At 34.5% G+C, this 21,625-nt stretch overlaps 4 protein-coding genes across 4 annotated transcripts; 2 read left to right on the forward strand and 2 right to left on the reverse strand.

The window, feature by feature from the left end:
• The first annotated feature begins 4,326 nt into the window (after nucleotides 1-4,326).
• On the forward strand, nucleotides 4,327-9,692 carry LOC105971760 (uncharacterized). Its single transcript, XM_012996641.2, has 16 exons — nucleotides 4,327-4,974; nucleotides 5,287-5,408; nucleotides 5,512-5,600; nucleotides 5,718-5,753; nucleotides 5,943-6,030; nucleotides 6,140-6,182; nucleotides 6,264-6,367; nucleotides 6,460-6,524; nucleotides 6,614-7,110; nucleotides 7,194-7,281; nucleotides 7,356-7,496; nucleotides 7,832-8,400; nucleotides 8,624-8,759; nucleotides 8,850-8,918; nucleotides 9,009-9,152; nucleotides 9,255-9,692. The coding sequence occupies exons 1-16, from the start codon at nucleotides 4,751-4,753 to the stop codon at nucleotides 9,366-9,368; spliced, it is 2,529 nt and encodes an 842-aa protein (XP_012852095.2). The 5' UTR covers nucleotides 4,327-4,750; the 3' UTR covers nucleotides 9,369-9,692.
• Nucleotides 9,693-10,199: 507 nt separating this feature from the next.
• LOC105971791 (F-box family protein) lies at nucleotides 10,200-12,088 on the forward strand. The gene is made up of 6 exons (XM_012996679.2): nucleotides 10,200-10,564; nucleotides 10,643-10,797; nucleotides 10,915-11,002; nucleotides 11,096-11,277; nucleotides 11,531-11,676; nucleotides 11,795-12,088. The coding sequence occupies exons 1-6, from the start codon at nucleotides 10,263-10,265 to the stop codon at nucleotides 11,912-11,914; spliced, it is 993 nt and encodes a 330-aa protein (XP_012852133.2). The 5' UTR covers nucleotides 10,200-10,262; the 3' UTR covers nucleotides 11,915-12,088.
• A 189-nt stretch (nucleotides 12,089-12,277) lies between these two features.
• LOC105971792 (reticulon-like protein B5) lies at nucleotides 12,278-14,551 on the reverse strand. Its single transcript, XM_012996682.2, has 5 exons — nucleotides 13,963-14,551; nucleotides 13,366-13,546; nucleotides 13,127-13,268; nucleotides 12,883-12,952; nucleotides 12,278-12,765 (listed from the first exon to the last, which is right to left on the reverse strand). Exons 1-5 carry the CDS (start codon nucleotides 14,168-14,170, stop codon nucleotides 12,599-12,601), a joined length of 768 nt encoding a protein of 255 aa, XP_012852136.1. The 5' UTR covers nucleotides 14,171-14,551; the 3' UTR covers nucleotides 12,278-12,598.
• A 2,377-nt stretch (nucleotides 14,552-16,928) lies between these two features.
• Nucleotides 16,929-18,491, reverse strand: LOC105971883 (membrane-associated kinase regulator 5). Its single transcript, XM_012996805.2, has 2 exons — nucleotides 17,421-18,491; nucleotides 16,929-17,325 (listed from the first exon to the last, which is right to left on the reverse strand). The coding sequence occupies exons 1-2, from the start codon at nucleotides 18,280-18,282 to the stop codon at nucleotides 17,225-17,227; spliced, it is 963 nt and encodes a 320-aa protein (XP_012852259.1). The 5' UTR covers nucleotides 18,283-18,491; the 3' UTR covers nucleotides 16,929-17,224.
• Between the last annotated feature and the right edge of the window lie 3,134 nt (nucleotides 18,492-21,625).

Below are 21,625 nucleotides of genomic sequence, written 5' to 3' on the forward strand. Positions count from 1 at the left end.
TTATATAAACATTATTGTATGTTCACATATATATATATATATATATATATATATATATATATATATACTGTCGTGGACCAGTTCAAGTGGACTTAACCCGAACCACAAAATTAAATAAATTTTATTATGTAAATATATATATATTTTTTGTAAATTGTTTTGAGACACTCGAAAAGGGGAACTATATGAACTTTCTGATAAGGAACGCCAAATTGGATTCGAATTGGAAAATTACTATTTAATTCGTAGAAGAGTTATTGATGGGCATCGGTGGAGATACCGAAAGAAATTACGGAAAAATAAGGGTTTTCAACGAACTCAAATTGTACTTGAGTACGAAACGAACTCTATCTCAAGTAAAACGGCGCAAGGAACAAAACTCATGAGCAAAGCTCATGAATCACGTCAAATTTCTGCAATCCAACGTCGTTTGGACTCCTAAAACTTCGTTTTTGCTATTTTAGGCAAGTTTTAGAAAATTAATATCAAATCATAGAAAAATCGGATTAGGATTCCGTAAATTGGGTTGTTCCCAAAATTACGAGATCTACTAGAATCAAACTCTAACTCGTTTTTGCCTTTTTTGGTAATTTTTAGTATTTTCTTAGTTTAATTAGGGTTTTCAGTTTTTTAGTATAAATAGCTGCCTTAGGTCTTTATTTTAAGAAGATTTTTCGAATTTTAATAAAATATTTAGAGTTTTCTCTATTTTTCTGGTGGATTCCAGAGTTTTCGGTGGATTCCGAATGTTATTTTGTTCTATAGGATTAATTCGTAGAAATTAATTCTTTACCGTGCTTCCGTTCTGCGTCACTTTCTTTTTGTAAAAACGAAAGACAAAAAAGAATGTAAAATAAACTTTTACTGGAGCCGCCTCTGCTGACGTGTAAAGTGTCACTATGTTAAAGAAGTGGCAAGCACGTGCAGTGGGACCCATTCTGGACCGTCCACGTAAAGTTGTATTAAAACATCATTAACTGAACTAATTTTCCATTAAAGGTTTCAATTTTCTCTTAATACGCAATTGAAGTAGATAAATAATAACTGTATTTCGAGGTTGATTTTGAATTAATTAAACTGGGATCTTGAAGATAAATAATAACTAGGGGCCTTAAGATATAGGTGCCTAGTGAGAAAACTTATTAGAACTAAATGACAAATTTAACTATAAATCTTTGCTACACATTTTTTGTAAAATTCATTCCAAAAATGCCCCCACTCACAAATTTAACTATAAATCTTTGCTACACATCTTTTGTAAAATTCATTCAAAAAATGCCCCCACTCACAAATTCGAAATTTGCATTAATTAAAATTTAAATTGCATTTATCATCTTTATAGCCTGTAATATTTTCGTTTTTCCATCTAATATATATTTTTTTTTACAAAAAACACGTTTTCCTTTTTTTTTTGTTTTCTCTTTCTTCATTTAATCATTTTTTACACTATTATAAAACAAAACAAAATCCATTTTTTTCTTTATAATATAGAAAATTACCAAAAAAAAACATTTTTTTTAATTGAATTTACTTTTTTTTTCCGGTTGTTAATAATATTATAGTAGACTTTGGTGTACTATGATATACTACGATGTAATATGGTTTACGGTGAACTATAGTTTACTACGGTGTACTATGGTTTACTACGGACCTACGGTATACTATGGTTTACTACGGCGTAGTATTCCAAACCCTAGCATCAAAACACAATCCCACCCATCGACAAACCCTAGCAGCAAACAAATCACAGCCGCTAACTATTATATTATTCACCAACTCTAGCCGTCAAGCAAAACCCTAGCGTCGTGAAAAAACCTAGATTGAGGCAATCGCCTCCCACCATCGATCTAACCTCACACCACCATCTCCAAAGGCCACATCCACCATAACCATCACCCTTACATGACCACCATAGCCATCGTCATAGACCCACATCCGCTGCCCCCTTTTACACCCTCCCCTTCCATCGCACCGTTGCCACGGTCTCCAAGAACCTCGAGATTTTCAGATCTATGCATTGTTTCCTTCACCCTCTTCTACTGCTCCGCGATGGATTTGTAATGGATCCTCAAATCTTCAGATCTCGGCCGTGGCGACGGCGGCGACATCTTCAGTTTGCACCCCATCGATTTACAAGAGAGAGTGAGAAGGGATGGGTTGGATCGGACGACATAATTTGAGAGAAGAAGAGAGAGAACGGTTGAGAAAAAGAGAGAAAAAGTTAGGTGTGGCGAATAAAAAAGAAAAGCGTGAGAAGAGAATGAGAGATAAACCTAATCTTTTATTACTTATATTAAGGGTATTTTCGGGTTAAACAAAAATAAAAGGATGCGAGTAAAATTTTATTTTGAATTAATGATTTAGCTAAAATATTTTATTTGAGATTGTCATTCAATTCAATTTAAGTTTGCGTTGAGGGGCTCCTAGCATATTACCCCTAATAACTATGTGCTTCACCATAGTAGATTGGGCTAACTCGAGGGGTTGGTTAAAAATGAATGTTAGATAGTGCAAATCGAGCTAAATGTGAAAGCCCACATTCGGCTTCCTATCATAGGGCCCACTTTTTAACATGGGCTCCTATTTATTTATTTTTAAACATTATATATATATATATATATATATATATATATATATATATATATATATATATATATATATATATATATATATATATATATATATATATATATATATATATATAATGTTTTTATATAATTTCGACTATTTATTGCTTAATAAATTTAATTTAACAATAGATATATATTTTCAAATATAAAAATAATAAAATAAAATTAGTTATTCTATGTGATGATGCTAATTACTTAGATCACCTGATGTAGAGTAGAAAACGAGCTAGGAGAGCAAAGCGGATCAGTAGCTTAGCAATTTGATGATCCTGAGGTCCCGCGAAATGAACACACGTGAACTAAGCCGGAGGTTGATCCGGCGGAAACCCCTCTGACGCTCAAGTTAGATGTACAGATCGTGGAGATGGTCGAGAGAATAAAACTCTATAATATTAGTTAATAATCGAACGTACTTTAACAAATGAGTAAAAACCTCTATTTATATGTTGTTGATTGAATTGAGTTTATTTTGTTGGGCCCAAGCCTTATTTTGAAGGTGCTTGAGCTTTCGTATAGTTGACCAAATTATTAGATAAATTGGGGGTCCATTGGATTGACCCAATTAGGTATATAATACGAGAATATGCGGAAAAGAAGAAAAATGATGGAGGTGGAGGTTAACTATTTTAGAGCTATGCAAATATTTTGCAATATATTGTAGAAATAAGTTATAAAGATAAATAGTAAATAAATGAAAAAAAAAAAAAAAGATGCCATCCAATGGAGGTGGGATTGTTGTGTTGTTCTGACAAATGAATGGGTATTCTAAGGAAGAATTGCGGCTTAATTCCACTTTGCACCCTTGAAATATACCATTTTGGCACTTTGCACCCTCGAAAAATAATAATAGCACTTTGCACCCTCAAAACACAATAAATCATTCACAATGCACCCTCAATTGAATAATAAAGGCAATTTTATTTTTCATTGGTGTTTTTCTTTTTGGGGTACAAAGTAAAAAGAATTGTTGTTTTCTTGAACCTCAAACCTAATTTCGAGCGGACAAAGTGCGAAAAAATAAAAATTACACCGGATTATTTAAAAAAAACTACATTATCTTACAAAAGAAAAATAAAAAAAAATAATCTTTTATCACTGAATTATTCGATTGTGGATCTTTTATGTCACTGTTTGTAAAATATTAGGTGAAAATATTTGGAAGAAACAATAATTTTCAGATAACTTGATAACGTAATAGCTGAATGATTTTTTTCGTAAAATATTTTATTTTGATAAAACAATATAATTTTTAAATATGTTGATGAAATGTATTTTTATTTTTGAACTTTATAGTTTCAAAATGATTGATGAATAAAAAAAAAATATTTGACATTTGGCATCCTAAAAAAATATCACTACAAATATTAAATTTATACTTTATAGCTTTAAAAAATCATTTGGGGTGCATTATGCATGATTTATTGTATTTCGAGGGTGCAAAGTGCTATTAATTTATTTCGAGGGTGCAAAGTGCCAAAATGGCATATTTCAAGGGTGCAAAGTGGAATTAAGCCAAGAATTGCCAAACCAACAAAAACCAAGGACATGAATAATAGGTAGACTTCACTTTGAATTTAGTTGCTGTTTTACACTTTGAAGTTTGAACAGTGACACTCGAAAATAATTCAATTAATTATGAGCTTTAAATAAACAATTACTTTTTAAAAGAAAAATTGAAAGTAATATCTCCTACTTTATTGGACTTTGTGGTAAAATATAAAGTCAAAAGGTCAACACGAGTAAATTTCCTTATCTCTCTCTCTCTCTCTCCTCACCACCATTTTCTCTCTCAAGAAATAAATTGCTGGCTCCCCCGCTCGCTTATATATAGCTAGCGCGCCCACCACTACCAACCCCACACACTTGCTCCTCTCATATTACATTACCAGTCATCCATTTTTGCCTTCAAACGAAAATAATCGACCATAATAATCTCATCCCTGTTTAAACAAATACATAAATAAATCTATCGATTAATCAACAATAATCACATTTTTCCCCTGCAGATCTCTGCCAGCGCTGGTGGTGGTGCGTCGGTAGGGGGCGGGGGCGGGGGCGTATGCACGCATAACATAACAATTCCGTATTTGTTGTGTGCGTGTATACGTGATGATGATGTGATGGAGCAAAAGCACGTGCTTTTGTCGGCATTGAGCGTGGGTGTAGGGGTAGGCGTGGGTCTCGGTTTGGTTTCCGGCTCAACCGTCGGGAGATGGACCGGAGGTGCAACCTACGCCACGGCGGATGCCATCTCCGGCGACCAAATAGAGCTGGAGCTTCTCAGGCTCCTCGTCGATGGAAAGGAGAGCAAAGTTACCTTTGAGGATTTCCCTTATTATCTCAGGTGAATTTTCGGGGAACAAAGTTGCCGGATCTTTTGTTTTGTTTAATTTATGATTTTATTTTTCTCAACGCCTTTTAATTTTGTATATTTTCTCTAGAAATAACCATTTAATAGTAAATTAATAATCGTCGGTTTTGCTGTTTTGAATAGTTTGTGAAGATTCAGAATATTCTCGATGCCAATTATAAATAGTTTGTCAATTTCTTCAGATTTGTTTTGAATGATTTAGTTATTTTCAATTGTTTGTTGCTAATGTCATAAAGCTTAAGAAATATTTAGTTATGGAATCTCCCTCTTTATTTATTTTTACAGTGAGAGGGCACGTGTATTATTAACAAGTGCAGCATACGTTCATCTAAAACACTTAGATGTATCAAAGCACACTCGAAATCTTTCTCCCGCAAGTCGGGCTATATTGCTCTCGGGGCCTGCCGGTATGCATACTGATCGAAGTTTTATTATTCATCTTCATTTTTTTTCCGTTGCTATAGTCTTATTATTATTATTATTATTATTATGTTTTTCGCTTTTTATTAGAACTATACCAGCAAATGCTTGCCAAGGCTCTCGCGCATCATTTCGAAGCAAAGCTGCTGCTTCTTGATATAAATGACTTCTCACTGAAGGTTGTTCTATTTAATTTTATGTTATTATTATCTTGTAGTGCTGAATATTTATACTTCTCGTACTTAACCAGTTTCTTGTTTTTTTTTTTGTCTTTTAAATTGGTTTAAATCTCCCAGATGCAGAGCAAGTATGGTATCACCAAGAAAGACTCTGTAAGTACTATTTATGCATATTATAACGAATGACGAGATTTTGCCTAATTATTGCATGTGTTATAAGTTGTTATAATCAGTTTTATCAAATAGCCATTACATTGTTATGTGCTTCTGAGGCAAACTAAACCAATTTGCTTGAATCCGAGAGTATACTAATTTAATTTTTATTATTTTTCTCTGTTGTAGTCCCTCAGCAGGTCTATCTCAGAATCAACAATCGAAAAAATGTCCAGCCTTTTCGGTTCTTTTCTTCCTTATAAAGATGACTACAGAGGTATCTTCTTCTTCTCCATTTTCGTGTTTTAACGTTTACGAATTCCATTTTATTCATTTATAGTTTCCTTTTACATCCTCTGATTTTAACGTAAAATATTTTAATGAAGACACATTATCCGGGCAAAGAAGCGGTCTCGATGCTACAGTAAGGTATGTGTAGCTAAATTTTCTGCAGAATGTGCCCATTCAGACCAACTTTTTTATATGACCTCGATTTTCCGTCTTTTGTAGGAATACTGAAGGAATCAATAATTCTCTAAGGCCTCGAAGAACTTCCTCTGTCTCTTCAGACACGAGCAGTAGCATCAGTGCCATGTCATCATCGTCAAATCCAGGTTTTCTTACTTCTAGGGTGTGTTTCAGCTTTAGCTTATGAAATGTTTATGCAATGCAATAATCTCACTGTTTTTTTTGGTGACCATTTTAGCTCCCTCCAAACGCGTTTGCAGCTGGTCGTTTGATGAGAAGGACTTCTTACAGTCACTCTATAAGGTAATAAGGATTTTTTATTTATTTTATTATTTCATTTGCCCTCATGAATTTCTCATTACATGATTAACAAAAAAATGTGTCTATTTCAGGTGTTGGTTTCAGTTTCTCAAATGAGCGGCATCATTCTCTACATCCGTGATGCTGAGAAACTTTTTCTCCAATCATCAAGACTATATAAACTGTTCGATAAAATGCTTAAGAGACTAACAGGCTCAGTTTTGGTCCTCGGTTCCCGTATATTGGACATTGATGAGGATTCTGTTGAAGTCAATGATAAACTAAGCCTATTATTTTCTTACAACATCGAAATTAGACCGCCAGAAGACGAAGCTCGTTTGACCAGCTGGAAAAGTCAACTCGAAGAGGATATTAGAAAGATCCAATTTCAGGACAATAAGAATCACATTGCCGAGGTTCTTGCAGCGAACGATCTCGAGTGCGATGACTTAGGGTCCATCTGTCATGCTGACTCCTTGTTTCTCAGCAACTACATAGACGAAATTGTGGTTTCTGCTATTTCGTATCATTTGATGAATAATAAAGATCCGGAATATCGCAACGGGAAGCTTGTTATATCATCTAAGAGGTAGATAATGAAATAATTTCGTTTTTAAAATTTATATTGTGAATTTTTCGTGTGTTGTTGACTTCGTTGAATTCTTGGTTCAGTTTGTCGCATGGATTGAGCGTATTTCAAGAGGGTAGAAGTGGTGGCAAATATACCCTCAAGATGGAGACAAATGCGGAATGTTTCAAGGTTTGTTTGTCTTTCAGATATTATCTTTCTCAAATTGTGACTCTGCTTGATTTTCTTGCTTGGATCAATATTAGGATGCTGAGGTGAAAGAAAACGCTGGAGCAAAAACTGAATCGAAGCCTGAAATCCCGAAATCCGAGAATAAGAGCGAGGCGGAAAAATCAAACTCTTCAACTAAGACAGATGGGGAGAATGCATTGGTCGTAAAGCCCGTGGTAAGTCCTGCATTTGCCAATCTCTTGCTTGCAGAGACTGAAAAGTCGAAATCTTTAGTTATCACTATTATGTGTCTTATCTAGAGGTGAAAATCGGACTGACTGGATCAAATCAGCACTCTCAAAAAAATCCTAATTTTTTTCGGAAGTCAAAAAACGACTTCCAATTCCGTTCCAAACAAAATCAGAAAAAATGGAAATCGAAATTTCGGAAATTGGACTGAAAAAGTTTGTTCCAAAATCGGATTTTTTTAATTTTTCAGTCACCTATAATATAAAATACATAGAAGTTTTTTTCGACAGTCTGATAAAAAAATATGTCTTAATCATGGCAGGAAGTTCCACCAGACAACGAATTCGAAAAGCGTATAAGGCCAGAAGTCATCCCCGCAAACGAAATCGGAGTGACATTTTCCGACATAGGTGCATTAGACGAGATTAAAGAATCACTACAAGAGCTTGTAATGCTTCCTCTTCGAAGACCAGATCTCTTCAATGGTGGGCTTCTCAAGCCATGCAGAGGCATACTACTCTTCGGTCCACCTGGCACAGGTAAAACAATGCTGGCCAAGGCCATCGCCAACGAGGCAGGGGCTAGCTTCATAAATGTCTCCATGTCAACAATAACCTCTAAATGGTTCGGAGAAGACGAAAAGAATGTTCGAGCTCTTTTCACACTCGCGGCAAAAGTTTCTCCCACTATAATATTTGTCGATGAAGTTGATAGTATGCTTGGGCAGCGGACTAGAGTGGGTGAACATGAAGCAATGAGGAAAATTAAAAACGAGTTTATGACACATTGGGATGGACTTTTAACTAAACCCGGAGAGAGGATTCTTGTTCTTGCTGCTACTAATCGACCTTTTGATCTCGATGAAGCAATTATTAGGCGTTTTGAACGAAGGTAATATATATATATATATTAGGCGTTTTGACCATTTAGGAGGGTTTTTTTTGCTAATATTTATGGCACAAGGGGTTTATTAGCAATTCGGTATAACACAAGGATACTAAATGTTCGAGAAAATACGGTCATTCATATAGATGCATGTGCATTTGCTTGATTTTCGTATTACATCGACTTAGATGTGATTTAATACTGATATTTAGTTTTTATGTTGAAACAGAATCATGGTTGATCTGCCATCAGTGGAGAACAGAGAAATGATTCTGAGAACGCTGATGTCGAAAGAAAAAGTAGAGGACCTCGATTTTAAGGAAATTGCGGTAATGACAGAAGGATATAGCGGAAGCGATCTCAAGGTTTGAATTGTTAATATTTAGAAATATTTGGTCAAATGTAAGTTTCGGTTATCTGGTACTGATTTTGTGACGGTTAATTGCTCGCGGCAGAATCTGTGCATAACAGCAGCTTACAGGCCTGTGAGAGAACTCATACAGCAAGAGAGACAGAAGGATAAGGTAAATTAATTATTTTCACGTATTTTCGTTTTTGACTTTTCCGGTTATAAAGTCGTGTAACGTTTTCCAATATCCATGTGGTTTATTTAGCAAAAGAAACAGAGTGACGAAGAAGAATGTGAGAGCTCCAAAGACGCTGCTGCTTCTTCTGCTGAAGTCGAAGAAACTAAGGACGAAAAAGTAATTTCCTTAAGGCCCTTAAACATGGAAGACATAAGACAGGCAAAGAATCAGGTATTACCATTGATACCTAAAATGTCAGTTTTTTTTATTTATTTTTTTATATTTGCAAATTATTAAAGAAATATGTGGACGGTTTTTTCTTTTTTATTACAGGTTGCTGCCAGTTTTGCCTCGGAGGGATCGATTATGGGTGAGCTAAAGCAGTGGAACGAACTTTACGGAGAAGGAGGTTCTAGAAAGAAACAGCAGTTATCTTACTTCCTTTAAAAGACAGTCATCAATCGTCAGTTGTTTTCGTCTTCGGAAATATGCGAATGTCTGAGAAAACCGGAAAGCTGTTTTTGGACCAGAAACAAAGAAGAACATTCAAAGGCTCCGCCGAAAGCAGCTTTGGGCCGTTTTCGAAAGCTTAAAACGGGACGTAATTTTTATTATTACATTGGTGTGATTTTTGTAAATGATTTATTGAATTGAGGAGATGGGATGATGTATTATAGGGCATAGATAGCTATGTTAAATATGTTTATATAAGAAAATTTGTTGTGTTGTGCCTGTAATATGAATATCCGACGAAAATTACTGTCTGTTCAATGTATGCTCCATGAACCAGCTAATATTGTAAATCATTAATTTCCTAGATTATTATTAAAAATCAAAACCGTAACCGAAACCGAAACCGAACCACTAACTGATTCTCATTTCGCATTCAAGGAATCAGAATAATCACATTTTTTAGGAATCAAGTACTAGTATATATAATGCAAATGAACAAAATCTGTAGAAAAATAATTGTGTGGTTTTCTTTGGGACGGGAATATATTTCATTACATAGGTATAAAAGTAACGAGTTACACGAGAGTTACAACCACTACAAGATACGGGCATAACGGTGTATCGTGGAACATGAAGGTTATTTTTCCATATAATTTACAACACTATAAAATTAATAATTTAATTTTTTAAAATTAATTATTTATCAAAATATTATAACATCTAAGATTTGATATATTTATTTTATAAAATATACAAATTCATAAATATATAATATAATAATATATGGCGGGGCGGGTACTGCTCGTTAAAATGTTGTCCGGGTCAAACCGGTTAACTAAAGAGGGCGGTGTTCATTGCCCATTGGCATCATCCTTATTTGGGATCCGAATGCATTCCACATTTCCTTCCACAAATACGAAACCCATCAAATCCTCTCTCTGCATTCCTTTCAATCTGACGACAAAATATCCAGTTGTTCAAATGGGAGCTCAATATTTAGAAACCAAATATAAACCGATCGAGAACTACCGAATTCTAAAGGTGAAGGAATCCCTCTCCAAACCCTTCCAATATGTGTTGGCATGTAAGGAATTGAGTTTTCTTCTGAAAAATGGATACTCACAATTCCCCAAAAATCTTCAATCCCTTCTTTTTCACGACACCGTTTTCGCCTTCACCCTCCTCCCCGAGTAAGTTTCCATTTTATTTTTCACGAATTAATGGAATTTGTTTTTTTTTTTTTTTTTTTTAATTTATTCGATTTGAAGGATGCCGACGCAATCTGCAATCTCGGCTGCTAATTCTCTCCTGCAGAGTGCGGAATACGCTTTGCCGAAGCAAAAGCGAGCGATTGCGGTTAAGGAGTACAAACACGCCATTGTTGCCTCTAAGAGAAAGTCCAGGACAAATCAACACGATGAAGGTCTCGTTTTATTGTTTTTTTTAATTTTTGCTTTTTATTTATTATTAATTAGTTATAATACATTTTTCAAATCAGATTAATTAGTATTTGATTTTTTTTTTTTCCTTTTGATTTCAGATTTGACTCTGCCTCCACAGGATGTTCTTGTACACATATTTAGCTTCTTAGATGTTCAGTCTCTAGCTTCTGCTTCTGAAGTTTGCCGGTACTATGTAATTTGTATATTTATTCACTTCTTTTTTTCAGCATTGATAAGTTAACTAACAGCCTTCTTATTCGGGTTTTTAACAACGTACAGGTCATGGAATAGTGCAGCTTGTGAAAACCATCTCTGGAAATCGTTATATGTTATTTACTTTTCCAATTCCCACGTCGTCGCAAAGGGCAGTGGAGTTAAGTGTCATAGAGTGATGACGAAGAACGAAGACAATTCCGGGGTCGGTATCGACTGGAGACGTGCATTCAAAACATCCTACAAAGGTACATTAGAAAAAAACTAAATGTGGGAATAAATAGACTAATTGAAAGATTATATGCAGCAGAAATGTTTTGAATATAGTTAAACCCTAAAGAAACGATGATTATATAGCTGATTGTTCGTCCATAGGAATCCAATAAGCGTAGCATACACATGCTTAATTTTATTTCCCGAGCGTACAGTATGGTTTTACTTCCCAGTGAAATATCACACTTACCTTTCACACATTGTAATGATGTTATCTTTATAATGCAGAGACTTGTCGTAGGAAATTTAAATCTCACAGGGGATGCTGTTATAGATGCCGTTCAATTGTTTGGATAAGTAGCAACCAGTGTTGTAATAAACTCGATTTAAAAGATGGCAGCCGACACCAAATCAAGCTTTTGTCAGCGCCTCAGGTAAATCGCAAACTACTCTAGTCTAAAATCCAGTTTCGAATTTGGTTGTCATGTGCCTTAATTTTACGATGAATTTTACAGTGTATCTAAACTGATTGTTTACTGTGGCATTGCCCAGATTGTTGATTTTATTTTTGGAGGGATGCCGGTACAAGAATCTTCTTCAGATAGTGACAGTGATATCGAGGACGATTCTTTTCTCAAACTGTGGGCATTTCCTAGACAAATTAGCTGGTAATCCTATGATGACAAAACCATAAAAACAAAACAATGGATACAATACCACTGTTCTTTTTTGTATATCGATATATAGTAGTAGGTCTCTTTCATGGGTAAATGTTGTTTTTGTTCAACGGTGAATGATAAAATCAAGAATATTTTTATGCCAGGGAATGAAAACCAGTTACAATAATTATTTTGCCACTATAATCCCACAACTATCATCAGATCACATAAATTCAAGTTTAAGTTTTCAGTAACAAAATCATACTAGAACATAATCCAAGACAATAGAACTTAGATTAAACATTCTCCGGATAACGGAAATAGAATATGATTCAAATCCACCATGAAAAGGAAACTTCCCTCTGTAAGATTGCAGTTTCTGAATGGAGTAAAATTTCAACATTCGTTTCCGGTATGCTAAACAAACCAGAAGGAGGTTGAGCCATCATCAATCATACAAATAAATATTCAGCTTTCAATGAAGCATATTAATTTAGAATTTGTAGTAGCACACAGACTCGGAAACTGCCAAAGTAAAATACGAGAACCATTTTACCTAGTGAACCCAGACGTAGCAAAACCAAGCCACCAAACATGGGTACTTTCAGACAACTAAGGCACAACAACAAAAAGGAAAAACACAGCTAGCCAAGAACCTAGTAACACCAGCACACCACCACCACCTCATGGGGGGTTTTCAAAACTTCTTGTATTTGAGAATTGCTTTAGGTAATTTGCTCAAAACCTTGACATCAAACACGGCGTATTGTTTCTTGATTTCATGCTCAGCTTTCTCAGCAAATGCATCAACCTGGTCCTCGTATTTTTCATAAAGCACAGGTACCGTGTGCAACAAAACAAAACCTGGAAACGCAAGGAAAACTGAATCAGGAAATGCAGATTTCCATTGTTTATAATTAAAAAAAAAAACATGAATAAAAAGTTCTTTTCAAATATAAAAAAAACCAGTAAGGTACTTACAGGTGTAAAACAGAGTGAGGAAGTTGAAGCAGCTTCCCAGAACAGAAAGAACCCAAAGGCCAGCTATCACCTTTAAAAAACGAAAAGGTGCAATTAATCTGATGAACAATAACAAATTTCTGTAATTCCCAAATTAACCTTTACGCATCTAGGCTGATTGTTTATCGAGTAATAAGAAAACCATATTGATGAATAGGAACAATATATATTTGTACATCTACGAGATTTCGGATACAAAACATACCGCCAAGAACTTCTTCAGATCTTTCCCAGATGCTACCTCTCGAAGTATGGCAAAAGCTCGGTTGAATTCTATCGTAAGAGCTGAAGCAACACTTACGACAACATTCTCACTGATAATTACTTCCGGAAACTTAGGACGAGACCTGATTAGCATAAACGGAAAACCGTAAGACACATGGAGATATTATATTACCCACATTACATTAAAGGCGAAAAATACTAGGTAACGACGAATCATACTTGCTGATAAAGGTGGAAGCATTCGACCACAAGAAAAGGATTGCCAGACCGAGGATCAAGAAATGACAGACAAGGGAGAGCAGATGATATTCAAGCAATTCAAAAAGCACCCAAATTGCGGTGGCAACACCAAGCACATAACCAGTGGTTTTTTTGTCCCTCCATAGGAAAATATCAGCAGCTGCAACAAAAATTAAAGTACATCAATAATGAAATTCTAGGTTATAGAAATGCCTAAGATTCAATCTAACACTACAGATAATATCAAAATTCACATGTCAATACATCAAGCTTAAAACAATGATTCATGCTTATATTTCCACATCTGCCTAAGTATCACCAAATTCAAAACAATAATTCGAGCAAAACAATTAAAATACAGAAACCTACGGGATTATAAGTTTATCTGCAATTGAGATCAACATGGAAACTCATATTTCAAGTATTTTCACTGCAGAACGTAATTGAAATTTTATGCATTTCGGCTATAGTGTAATCACCAAATCCAAATACACAGAAAACATATGCAACATTGTATTGCCAAAAATCCAAATATAGTAAGGCTAATATAAAAAGTAGAGGAGATAGTATACGTACGTTTTCCACCGCCGAGAACCTTGTGCACTGGCGTTTCACGGCCGAACAGGCGGTAGATCTTGGCCTTCACCGCGGAGGCGGATGATTTGATGTCGTTATCGGAATCAGATGACGACGAGTCGCTGCCGTGGAATTTCTCCGTGATCTTATCCATCACAGATTCAGCGACGGATTCGTGTTTCTCGTGTTCGCCGGCGTGATCGGCCATCGTTTACAGTCTCCGATCTAAATCGCCGGCCGCGGTGTAGTTATTTCCGTCACTGGTTCCGAGATCTTAAATTATTCCTCTCGCTATTGCCTGAATATGAAAAGAAAAAAGGCGAGAGGACAATTATTTAAAAAAAAAAAAAGCTGTTTAGGCTCGGTGTTTCAAAACCTAAGGTTCGGTGTATCCAAGGCTAGTGGTTAGGTATGTCAGAGATCGAGAAAAGAAATTCCCAATCTGCATTTGATTGGTTCGAGATTTTAACGGACGTCAGATTTTAACGGCATTAGGTCGTACAGCGTAACTTTTTAGTTTTGAAAATTGGTACCACTTGGTAAATATTGCATGAACAAATGAGACCCATTTCTTCATTCAGATTAATTTACTAGATTTTTTCGTCTGCAATTTTATTTGACTATAAAATTAGTTTGGTGACCGACTTGAAAGAATAATATTTTTTGTAGAGATATTTAGATTTTAGGGTGACGGCGTTACGTCGCGGTTGAAAAGAACGTGCGTCCACAATTGGTAACGCAGGGGAAGGGAATGAAGAAAGCGACCGTTTTCTATGTATCGTAACGTGGCAGCAGGCGAGTGGTGGACACGCGTTAAAACATTTGTTAGTGGTGGGCCCATATACACGTCTTTAGGGCTTTTAGAAACCGAAGATATTTGGGCCGAATATCATCATAACTTCAACAAAAATATCCATTTCATCCGTTGTACTTAACGTTGTTTGATTGGCAAAATTCACTATCGTCCTCTCAAATAACGTTTCTTGATTTTTAACGAATTAAATTTGTGAGTTTTCAATAGGTTTAGAATAGACGGGTTTATAGTACGACCCAACCTTCACGAGTTGATACCAGTTGTCATTTAAACATTTTTTCTTGTAATAATTTATAAGTTTTGAGCAAAATTATTTAGATAGTAAAATGAATGAGCAAGCGTAAAATTAACTATTGACAAAAAAAAAAGCTGTCGTCATTAAAATCTAAACAAAATTATATCTAATTGGGCCCATATTTTGATTCGGACATAATAATAAAAGTAATTCAAGAAATAAGAGTATAATTCGGCACAAGTCTTCTTACAAAAAGGGCCAGATACTACTAAAACCCATTGGGCCCGTAGGTATAAAACTTGACTATACAAGATGGGCCATAACAACTCTTGTGCAATTTTATCATTCAATTGGACTCACTAATAACCTTTTTATCAGTCAATAAGTTTAGAATTGGACGTTGGAATGAATTTCCGATTTCGGTTGATTCCGATTTAAATTTTTTTAATAAAAATATTTTTCTATTGTTATAAAGGGGGAGAAAAAGAAACTCTAGTTTTGAAGATTTTGTGGAAAATTTACAATTAATTAATTGATTAATGTGAAAATGTAGAAATTCAAATAAGAATCAATTTCCAGGAAACCAAACACACCCCATGTAATAATTCTGGTGGTTCCATAAGGGACTGAAAACTCTGAACCCAACCACTATTCAGTGGTTGATTCAACAATGGGAGTCAACAAGAAACGTGATTTGAAGACCTGCTGCATTCACACAACCAGAAGAAATAAACTGTGACTATTTATTGCTTGACCCTCAGTAGTCAGTCGACGCTCCCCTTGCCGTGAATCACCCGTTTGTTCTTGTGTGACCAACCTTCATCTCAAAAAAAAAAGGGTAAATTACAAACACCCCTGAGGTATGGTCAATTTACGAAAAAACCCTCTTGTTTGGATAATTACATCTACCCCTCAACTATGATTTTTTCGTACATCTCCACCCTATGGTGTCAAATTTAACATAATCATCTAGATTCCGTGAAATGTGCTCTAGTTTGTACTTGTTTTGTGTAAAAATACAGTTTATGATGCACCACAATCTGATATATACAAGCCAAAAAACATATATATTATGATCATCTTCAGGGGCGGAACCAGGATTAGAAAGTAGGGGGGCTAACTAAAATTTAGATTCACAAGACATTGAAAAAATAGGTTTATACTGCGAAAAAAATTACGACACATATCTATAATATGATATATATCTATAATTTATATAAAATTATGGAGAATAAACAAAAAATTAAGGGTTAAGACACATATTTACAAAATCTTTGGGGAGGTCAAAAGTAATATTAAGAAAATATTAGGTCAAAATAGCTAAAAAAAAAATATATTCTTGGGGGGTCAACTGCCCCTGCCCCTTAGTGGTACCGCCACTGATCATCTTGTTTCAAAATGTAGAGTTGGAATGTAATAAAACGGGTACAAAAGTGATAATATTCCATATAATCTCGAATATTCCACTAAATTTAATGAATTAAGGGTGTAGTTGTAATTATCCAAAACAAGAGGGGTGTTTTCGTAATTTGACATATCTCAAAGATGGTTCTAATTTAACCAAAAAAAAAAAAAAAGACCAATATTTACCATATTTTTTTCAAATTATACTATTATACCAATAAATAGTGTATATTATAACAGTAAAATATTACAACCTTAATTGATCTCCCTAACTAGAAGTAGTAATCAAAACTTCCACCAACTTTATGACCCAATATAATATAACGCACAGTGAAATTTTATCATTGGAATCAACAATAAAAAAATCATCATAACTTTGATTCCAAGTAGAACAAGCAGCAAATCCACATACTCAAACAACTCAATATTATACTCAATAAACATGGTAAAAATATTCAGGCACACTAAAGATCTACAATCATTTACCTCAATATTTTTTTCAGGCCCCTCCTCTATTTAAAATTGGCAGACAGTTGTTCACTACTTTCAAACCATCACTTACTTTTTACAGAAGAAAAAAAAAACAAAAAAAAAAACTAGCTTCTACTCATTGTGCACACAGACTAGTACTGCCCACCGCCTATTTTCAGATTTTCTTTTTTTACAAAAAAAGACGATCCTAAATTAAATAAATAAAATCCTATTATCATCATAGCTCTGGATTTATGACATCATGATCTCGTCATCATTTTAGATATTGCCGCTTTGTTTTTTTTTTTTTTGTTTTTTTTTGGTTGTGGTAGTTGGATTCAAATGCTGCATCTCTTTTGCTCCTCACACGAATTTCTCCCTTGGCCTCCCATTCTTCCCTGTGAAGGCTCGCTTGAGGCACGTGATAGCTGCGGATATTCTGAATTTTGACCAATAAAATTGATTTTTAGGATATTTTTAATTCAAAATTTTCAATTTTAATCAAAAAAAATAGTTTAGGAATGAGGAATGTACCTTGAGATGAAGAATTGAAGGATCTTTTGCAATGGAGAATAGCGCCTTGGATTCCATCATGCTGTTCCAGCAACGAATCGTCTCTCCGGCGGATCGACGGCGGAGCTGCCCCCACCGCGGCCGACGCCGATCGGCTCTTTACTAGGTTCCTCGTCACGATCTTAAAGCTCCCCACTCTGCTCCCCTCGGAGAATTTCCTCGGAGACAAATTCACCGGCGCGGTGACCGGAGAAGACGACGGAGTCAGAGAATACGTCAATTTCGTCTTATTCGAAACCTTGACGTAGAAAGGTTTAATCAGCCTCAAATACTTTGGCACCGATTTCTCCGACGAAACGACGTCGGAAGAAGCTTCGTAGTTTTCTTTCAGCATTTTGCTTCTCAAGCTGTTATCTCTGGTCAACGCCGGAGATGCTGCCGGCGCCTCCGCCACTCTGCATTTCAAAGAGAAGCGATTGCTCTGCTCGAGCTTCGAAGATTTCGAGAGCTGATTCAGTGGACTCGCCTTCGTTTCGCCGTTCGACAACTCAGTCTTCTCGAATTTCGACGATTTTTTGAACCCTAGCATAAACACTTTAAACTTAGGGGCTGATCGCAGGGTGGTAACCGGCGACAAACTCTTCGAATTCGAGAAATCACTTTTGCTCAGAAAAACATCTCTCGGAGATTCGATGAATTGAAAATCCTTGCTCGCCGCATCGCCGCGTTCCGACTTGAAATCCAAATCGAAGAACGCCTCTTCCTTGCCGGCTTCATCGTCGTCGGTGCCGGACGCCGCGTTGAGCACGTCATCCCCCTCGGAGCTGACGTCACCCCCAGCGATAGCACTCCGCCAGAATTTCAGAATCCCGAGAGCTTCCATTAGAGAGAGGAAATATTTAATGGAGGTTAGATGAAATAAAAAATTCAGAGCAGAGGAAGCTAAAATATAGATGAATGGGTAACGCCGTGTATGGAGAGAGAATTAAAGAGCTGTCAATTAAGACTGAGGAGTAAAGTGAAAAAACGAGATAGAAAAGATGATGCCAAACACAGTGTTAGGGTCAGTGTACAGGTATTTATCCAGACTATGGGACTGTAATTTGTATTCAGCCTTTTGAAATTCGGACTATTTGTTGGACTATCCAATTGGGCCGGGTCACAAAACCCAAACCATGAAAAGTTTTGGACAAAAACTATCCTCGAAAGGGACTGTTTCTAAAAGAATTTTGTTGAATTCCCAAAAAATGGAATTTATTCTCTTTTATGAATTCGACATATGACTTGCTAAAGTAAAGTCCTTTTCGGGTCAAAGTTTAACTGCATTTTTTTATCTTTATAAAAAGGGTTTAATTTATTAGGGTGCTTTGTTAGGAAAGAGGGTGACTTTGCTATCAAGTATCACTTGTTAATTATTGTTGGAGTTTCATTATACGAATGATTTATTCATTTACTATTTATATGTAATGATTTGATTATGAATTTTATCACACGTCGTGTCAATTCAACATAATCTTGCATATTTCATGGAATGTTCACCAGTTTTTATTCGTTTTGTGTAAAAATATAATTTCTGATGTATCACAATATGGTATTTATAAGTTAAGAGATACATCTTATGATCATTATGTTTTAAAATGTGGCGCTCGAATAAGAAATAACGGATACAAACTGACGAATATTCCACATGATTTGACAATAGTGAACATTTTAAAAGATTTATAATTGAGGGGTATTTGTAATTAACCAAATATTAGGATTTTTTTATAAATTGACCTAATTACCTCATGGTATGAGGTGGCGGTTAAATTTAAATTAGATGAATATTTAGGAAAATGATGGATCAAGAGAATTGAGGTGAGTTAGCCAAAAAGGAATAATTCTGGTAAAGGAACACACAAGGGTGGTGACTAGAAAAGTCCAAAAAGAAAGTGAAAAAAAAAAGAGCGAAAAAGAAAAGACGAGAGAGAAATAGAAAAAATAAAATAAAATAAATAAATAAATTGTTATGTGAGGGTGAACTTTCAGCTTTTGCTTTTGATAATTTCATAATATATAAATTAAAATCAGACGGGTCAGACATCGGGGCACGGGCTTAGCCATTTGGGTTGCAGATGTGGCATGCTTCTCCTTTTTACCGGGTCAGATGAGGCTCCGACTCGGTATTTAAAGGTTTGACCTTCAAAGCATCAACGGCCCTGATTCGTTCATCTTTCAATCCTTTAAAAATAAAAATAAAAGTGATTTTTTTAATTTTTTTTATAATAAAAGGAAGAAGAAAAAAAAGTGCTTTAGCAAAAAAAAAACTAAAGTAGCAAACAACGTGGGAAACAAAAGAGAAAAAGAAACAAAGTCAAAAGACTGTAAATTAAAGGAAGTAAAAAATTGCAATATTTTAATATGCTTTTCATCCACGTTATTAGTTTTGTTGTTTAATTTGGGGTATTTTGCTTTTTATTTATTTATTTATTTAGGTTTATTAAAATACAAAAGAAAATATTGAGAATGTCAAAATTGGCTAGTAGAATATGGTGGAGATCGATTAGACCTAGTCCAAAAAATCTGCTGGCAACAATTCCTTAGCAATTTCCGTAAGAATTAAGATGAATGAATTGTGGAATTAAGAAGTCAAATAAGATTGATCTTATGTTTGTCGACCATCAATCTCGAATAATAGTGACACGTGTTTAATAAAAATTTGGAAGATTATTAGTTGCTAAATAATTTTAAAATTATGTAAGTGATATTTAATTTTCAACTAAGAGCAACTCCAGTGTATGATTTAAATGGGGAACTAAATGGAATAACTTCTATTTTGATGCTCCAAAACATAAATTTTCATCTTCAAAGGGAATTAAATTGAGAGTTATTTTGATAATGCATCCTGGAAAAAGATGTATCAAAACATTAACTACCCAACAAATCAATTAAAAATTGACACGTGTCAATGTTAAATATATTTATGTTTATATTTAAAATTAGATGATTTATTTAATGCTTGCGGTTGAAATATATGAGTATCAAAATAATAAAACGAGTATCAAATTAATATTTGATGCTCGATTTTGATATTTTACCATTGGAGTTGCTCTAACAGTATATTAATTAATGAGGTTCACATTTTATATATGCATGACCTTCACTTAATTTTATAATATCATTTCTCTCGAGATTCAGTGTTGGAGTGAGGAGCGTTGGTTCTTTGCACCTCTTCCTCATGTTTTTTCAACGACGTATATTTATTGGTAATGGAAGAAAAATGTGATAATAATTAATAGATATCGAAAATATTAATATTAATATTAAATGATACATTTTTTTACTAGTTTAAATTTTTGGTTCGTGTGATTATTCAATATTGTATTAGAGCAATGTCAATATAAATATCCGTACCACAAAATAATTAATTTATATAACATCGTAAAATTTGAATTAGCTGGTTGTGTTTGGACCATTAATTACTGCCTAATTGTAGTCTGATCATCTGCCTAATTTTGTGTTAGTTAAAGTGAGCACATATATTTAATTGGTAGCTTTATTGGCCTTTTTTTGCAAGTAAATAATTAAGTTGTCCCTATATGTTTTCCTTTTTACTATAAATTTTCCTAGGACGACTTGTACTTGGGAAAAATTGCCTGAAACACAAGTAAACATGTTAATTATAGCATCTTCAAGATAACTGCTTCTAAAGAATGGTTCTGGTTAAATTAAAATCATGATCTTATACTCCCTCCGTTCCTAAATAAGTGTCGTTTTTCACCTTGGCACAAATCTTAAGAATCTTAATAAATATATCTTGATTTCAGGAAAAAAAAAATATTGATGGACCAAAATACCCTTGTTTATTAATTAATGCATGAAGAGTGCTATAGAATTAATAAGGGTAAAATTAAAAAATAAGCAATTAATGCAACATTGGAATTGTAAAGTGACAGATAATATGGAACAAAAAAAAATTCTCAAAAGAGACATATATTATGGAACAGATGGAGTATCTAAAATTGTAAACAAAAAAGATAAGACGAAATCGATTTTAAGTAATTTCAATTTTCAGAAATATATATCCCCAAAATTACAAAATTATGATTTTTTGAACCAACAAAATATTAACAAGGCTTGATTCAGTGAACCTAGTTATTAACAGAAAATAAATAATATAACTGTTAATAAAGCAGTTGGGACATTATTTAATATTCCAAGGAATTGTTAGATACTCACTGTTCCCA

This window comes from Erythranthe guttata, chromosome 6 (assembly GCF_056151865.1).
Source record: "Erythranthe guttata isolate IM_541 chromosome 6, IM_541, whole genome shotgun sequence".
NCBI lineage: Eukaryota > Viridiplantae > Streptophyta > Magnoliopsida > Lamiales > Phrymaceae > Erythranthe > Erythranthe guttata.